The sequence below is a fragment of the Chamaea fasciata genome, unplaced genomic scaffold (genome assembly GCF_029207755.1).
Source record: "Chamaea fasciata isolate MVZ Bird 193981 ecotype frontalis unplaced genomic scaffold, bChaFas1.0.hap1 SCAF_1, whole genome shotgun sequence".
NCBI lineage: Eukaryota > Metazoa > Chordata > Aves > Passeriformes > Sylviidae > Chamaea > Chamaea fasciata.
In genome coordinates, this window is record NW_027094086.1 from 152029796 (window position 1) to 152035811 (window position 6016).

A 6016-nucleotide genomic window follows, 5' to 3' on the forward strand; every position below is an offset into this window, starting at 1 on the left:
TAAATGTTGTTCTGTTGTGTACACTGACCTTTTCCAAGCATGAGTTCTTGTAGTTTCCACCCGGACTCCCAAACATCGTTTCTCATGATTCTTAGACAATAATCATATTCAATTAACAAATAATCATGACAATTACCAATCACATCATTTATCATATGGTGATTACGCAGGTGCAGTTTCACATGATCCAGTAAAGACAAAACCCAACCTCTGTTTCCAGGGTTTGGTTTAGTTTTGGTTTCCATTCCCAAGGCCTATCCCGGCCCAACCTTTCTTCCCACCTCCCCCGAATCCATTGTACACAATTCCCGGGATTTTAGAAACATTTTAACCCTTTGCTCTCACTCCTAATTCGCTTCCCTCTCCTCCAGATCTGCTCTTGGCCACCGCTCCAGGGTGGATTTTCCTGTCTTGCCACAGCGGAGGGGTGGAGGTTGGAAAAGACCTCTGGAAGAGAAATCTCCAACCTCCTGCCCCGGCAGGGTCAGCTGCTGTGGGTTGTGTAGGGCCACGTGAGGATGGAGAGCATTTAGCCGTCAGGGATGAGGGGATTTGGTGGAGCCTGAGGGCTGGAATGGCTGCACAGATTCCTGTTGGTGCCTTGGGAAGGCTGAGCTGGAGCAGAGACTGGACAGAGCTGGAGAATAAAGGAGAGATTTATTGAAAGGTTTTTAAGGACACACCTTGGGCAGGACAAGAGCCTGGCCAGGGATACACCCAAGGTGGACCCAAAATAGGCACAAAATGGACACAAAATGGACAAAAAATGGAACCAAAATGGACACAACATGGAACCAAAATGGCTAAAAAAGGGTCACAAAATGGGCGCGAAGTGGCCACAAAATGGACCCAAAATGGTCACAAAATGGACATAAAATGGTCACAACATGGAACCAAAATGGACGTAAAATGGTCACAAAATGGGCACGAAGTGGCCACAAAATGGACCCAAAATGGTCACAAAATGGACCCAAAATGGACAAATGGTCACAGGGTCTCCCACTTTGATCAGTTTTGGTCCATTTGCACCTTGGGGTTGAATTGTCCAATTCCAGCTGCAGGTGATGCAGTCCCATCCTTCTTGTTTCCTCCCTTCAGCCACCGTTGTTTGTGCTTTGGGGCCTGAACACTTGTGCCAGTTGTCCTTGGTGTGCAGCAGGAGAAGGATTTGTTTAGTGTCCCTGCTGTGTGCAGAGAGCTGAGTGACACTGACTGTGAGCTCAGAGCTGCACCCCTGGGCACCGCAGAACACGAAACACACGGAAACAAATGGAAATAAATGGAATTAAAACTTCAGGCATCACTTTCATCCCTTTCCACCTTCCACCCATGATCCTGACCCGAAGCCGGAGTTGGTCTGAGGCTGGAAAATCTCAGTGTCGTCACCTCCAGCATCGCACCAGGACACGTGGCCGGCACACGCTAAAGCACCAAGCAACATCTTGGAATTCCAGGTGGAATTCCTGTGCAAACATCCCATACCCCAAGGGGACAAGGCGAAACCCACAAAAACCCGGACGAACCTGGCTGGGTTGGCGGTGCCAGAGGTGTTTATCCACTCACGGTGTCCCTGGTTTTTTATTCCCTGCAGGAAGCTGCTGAAATCTACCCTCGTCCTCATGCCTCTGTTCGGCGTTCACTATATTGTTTTCATGGCTATGCCATACACAGACGTGTCAGGGATTCTTTGGCAAGTTCAAATGCACTATGAAATGCTGTTCAACTCTTTCCAGGTACGGGAAATCTGGGAAAACCGCGGGAATTTCAGCGGGGAGGGGAGGGAAATGTGGATTTAAGGCTGCCTTCGGGAGCAGGGCTGGGTTTACCGTTGGCGATTTGAAAATATTTTTGCCTCAAATCTGGTTTGTGCTTGCAAAACGCAACGAGAAAAAGGAAAAAAATGTTATTCCCAATCCTGCGCCCCAGGATCCCGTTGGCCAGGACACTCTGCTACCTCGGGAATTCCCATCCGCGGGGAATTTTCTCCGTTTCCCTCCCCTGCCCCACTGACCAATCCCAAATTTCTCACGCGCGTTTTCCGCGGCGGATCTCAGAGAAGAGACCCGAATTTCCCCGATTTCCCGTTAATTCGTTGTTTCTTCCTCCTTCCAGGGATTTTTTGTCGCCATCATATACTGTTTTTGCAATGGAGAGGTGAGTCCTGAGCGTCTTCATTCCCTCCTTCCTCGGATTAATTCCGCGCCCGGGTGGATGCACAGCAGCACATCCTCGTTTTTTTCTGCAAGGAACAACCTCATTTTGCGGCCCAAATTCTCTCAGTCCACATGAAAAATTTAAATCCTCTTTTTTTGTTTGCTTGTTTGTTTTCTGGTGGAAAACTCCCAGGTCAACGTGGCACCGATAAATGAGCTACAGGAAGCAGCTAATGGAGGAGGGAAAAAAAAAAGTGGAATTTTTAAATTTCCTAGCACAATTGCTGCTTAGTGCCAGCGCTTCATTTCAAATTAAGACGAGAAATGGATTGATAGAGTGACTGATCAACCGAAAAAAAAAAATCTGGATTTTTCCTGGTTCTTTTGACTTTTTTTTAATCTATTCCCAGAATAATGTATTTAATTTCCACATTTCCGTTAATTCCCTCGATTGCTGCTAATTAGGGAAGTGGACGGTCAGCGGCTGCACACTGGGGAAGAACTTCCACGGACTGGAATAAAACAAAAATTATGGATTTTAAGGGGAATTTATGATCTAAATTTGTGGATTTTAATGGGGAATTTGTGATCTAAATTTGTGGATTTTAATGGGGAATTTGTGATCTAAATTTGTGGGTTTTAATGGGGAATTTATAACCAAACCTTGTGGGTTTTAAGGGGAAATAAAACTATTAAATCAGTATTTACGTACGCAGATAAAACGAGGATAAGATCTAAGAGGAACTGATCTCATCCTAACTTGAGCCACCTAAATTAGACCCCGTCTAAAATTCCAGTTCTGGGGATATTTCTCAGGATTCAGGTGCCTCTCGAGGTGGTTTTCCCACTCACACTTGATTTTCTTGGGACACTGAGACAATTCCATCCTGGATGTGCTGCTCTCCATCCCTTAACCCTTGGGCAAAACTATCCGACTTTTCCGGCCAGAAAAGTTTTCAGCCATTCAAACTTCCCAGAATTTCATTTGGAGGGGGCAGGTTTAATGGGAATTTATCATTTTTTTTCCAATTTCATGGAATCACAGAATCTCCTGAGCTGGGAGGGTTGGATATCCCACCTTTCCGGCCAGATGTTTTCTGCCATCCGAGATTCCCAGTGTCCAATATTTCATTTGGAAAGAGCAGATTTAATGGGAGGTTATCGCTCTTTCCAATTTCACGGAATCACAGAATCTCCCAAGCTGGAAGGGTTGGTTATCCAATATTTCATCTGGAGACAGCAGATTTAACAGGAAATTATCGTTCTTTCCAACTTCATGGAACCACAGAATCTCCTGAGCTGGAAGGGTCGGATATCCCACTTTTCCGGCCAGAAAAGTTTCCAGCCATCCAAGCTTCCCAGTGTCCAAAATTTCATTTGGACAGCGCCGATTTAACAGGAACTTATTGTTCTTTTCAGTTTCATGGGATCACAGAATCTCCTGAGCTGGAAGGGTTGGATATCCCACTTTTCCGGCCAGATGTTTTCAGCCATCCAAGATTCCCAGCGTCCAATATTTCATTTGGAGAGGGCAGATTTATTGTGAACTTATTGTTCTTTCCAAATTCATGGAATCACAGAATCTCCCAAGCTGGAAGGGTTAGATTTCCCACTTCTCCAGCCAGATGTTTTCAGCCATCCAAGTTCCCCAGTTTCCAAAATTTCATTTGGAAAGGGCAAACTTAACGGGAACGTATCGTTCTTTCCAATTTCACGGAACCACAGAATCCCCCCAGTTGGAAGGGACCCATAAAAGACCACGGAGCCCCCACAGATTTTCCCGCCCATCCAGAAAAATCCCACATTTTCCCATCGTTTTTCTTCTCCCACTCACGGGGATTTTTTTTTCCCCCCCCTCTCTTTTTCCCCTCAAGGTCCAAGCAGAAATAAAGAAGTCGTGGAGCAGGTGGACTTTAGCCCTCGACTTCAAAAGGAAAGCCCGGAGTGGGAGCACAACCTACAGCTATGGACCAATGGTTTCCCACACCAGCATCACCAACGTGGCCACCAGAGGGGCCCTCGCCCTCCACCTCAACACCAGACTCATCCCAGGGACCCTCAACGGCCACCGGAATTTGCCAGGCTACGTGAAGAACGGCTCCATCTCGGAGAATTCCATGCCCTCCTCGGGCCCCGAGCAGTACAACAAGGACGAGGAATACCTGAACGGCTCCGGGCTTTATGACGGAGACAGGCCCACGGTCCTGGTGGAGGAGGAGAGGGAGACGGTGATGTAAAAGACGGGAGGAAAGGGGGCAAAAAAAAAAAAAAAAAAAAAAAAACACCCAAAATTTTTTTTTTCAGCCAAAGGATGAAAAAAAAAAGGTTCCCGGAGAGAGCGTTTAATGGGAAAAGACCGTCGGGCCACGCGGCGGATCCCGAGGGTTTTCCGTGCAGTTTCTCTGTTCTGTGGAATGAGAGGTTAAGTTATTTGAGGAAAAAAAAAAAAGAAAAGAAAAAAAAACCAACTGAAAAAAAAAAAAAAAGAAAAAAAAAGAACCAAAAAGCCACCACCGTGGCCAGCGGGCGATCCCATCCACGAATTCCGCGATCCACGCGGGATATCCCGGTGAGAACGGAGCTCTCCAGACCTGCTGGACACCGGAGACCCTGGGAGCTGGCCAGGGATGGTCCTTGGATCCCTTGGAGAGCGCGGGCGGGCGAGGAGGACGGGAGTGTCCCCCCAGGAGAGCGGGAGGCGTGCAGGGAGGGCGCAGTGCCACCGTCCTGGGAGGGGACAAGCCACCCCCGTGGGGGTCGCTGGCTTGGGGTTGGTTTGTTGTCCACCCGTGGATCTGCCTGGTGACACACACGGGGTTGGGAATGGGGAAAGGCCCCGTGGATCTGCCTGGTGACACACACGGGGTTGGGAATGGGGGAAAGGCCCCGTGGATCTGCCTGGTGACACACACGGGGTTGGGAAAGGCCCCGTGGATCTGCCTGGTGACACACACGGGGTTGGGAATGGGGGAAAGGCCCCGTGGATCTGCCTGGTGACACACACAGGGTTGGGAAAGGCCCCGTGGTCCCTCGGTCAAAGGTCACCTTGAGTACGACCAGTCCCGTGCTCTTCTTCCCTTGGGAATCCTCGCTCCTGTGGGGTGGGGAGGGCTGAGAGCTCGTGGGTGTGTGGAGCCCTGGTTCCGTGCCTGAGGTGTTTTGCTTTTCTGAAATTCTTTTCCCAGGGAATTTTCTGTAAACAGGAGAGATGCTTTTGGAACTGTAACTTTGTCATCCATTCCTTTCCCTAGGAGGGACTTCTTCTGGATGTCCCTCTGCTCTGACCAATGGGATCGAAGAGGTTTGCCTTTGCTCTCACCAATCGAATTGGTCTGCGTAGAATAGTTTAAAAGGGAGACACATCCCAAAAATAATCCCAAAGAGTCATTTTCGGCCTTCTGAAGTCAGAGTCTGCGTCGTTGTGGTGTAAAACAGCTTCAGATGTGGACGGGGATCGTCCTCTCCTCTCCCTGAGTCCTGGGAGCGGACGGGGATCGTCCTCTCCTCTCCCTGAGTCCTGGGAGCGGACGGGGATCGTCCTCTCCTCTCCCTGAGTCCTGGGAGCGGTCGGGGATCGTCCTCTCCTCTCCCTGAGTCCTGGGAGCGGACGGGGATCGTCCTCTCCTCTCCCTGAGTCCTGGGAGCGGACGGGGATCGTCCTCTCCTCTCCCTGAGTCCTGGGAGCGGACGGGGATCGTCCTCTCCTCTCCCTGAGTCCTGGGAGCGGACGGGGATCGTCCTCTCCTCTCCCTGAGTCCTGGGAGCGGACGGGGATCGTCCTCTCCTCTCCCTGAGTCCTGGGAGCGGACGGGGATCGTCCTCTCCTCTCCCTGAGTCCTGGGAGCGGACGGGGATCGTCCTCT

The 6016-nt window shown here is 49.7% G+C and overlaps 1 protein-coding gene across 1 annotated transcript; it reads left to right on the forward strand.

Annotated features, from left to right (window-relative positions):
- Window positions 1-1563: 1563 nt before the first annotated feature.
- PTH1R (parathyroid hormone 1 receptor) lies at window positions 1564-4392 on the forward strand. Its single transcript, XM_066202186.1, has 3 exons — window positions 1564-1733; window positions 2113-2154; window positions 4028-4392. The coding sequence occupies exons 1-3, from the start codon at window positions 1620-1622 to the stop codon at window positions 4388-4390; spliced, it is 519 nt and encodes a 172-aa protein (XP_066058283.1). The 5' UTR covers window positions 1564-1619; the 3' UTR covers window positions 4391-4392.
- Window positions 4393-6016: the final 1624 nt, after the last annotated feature.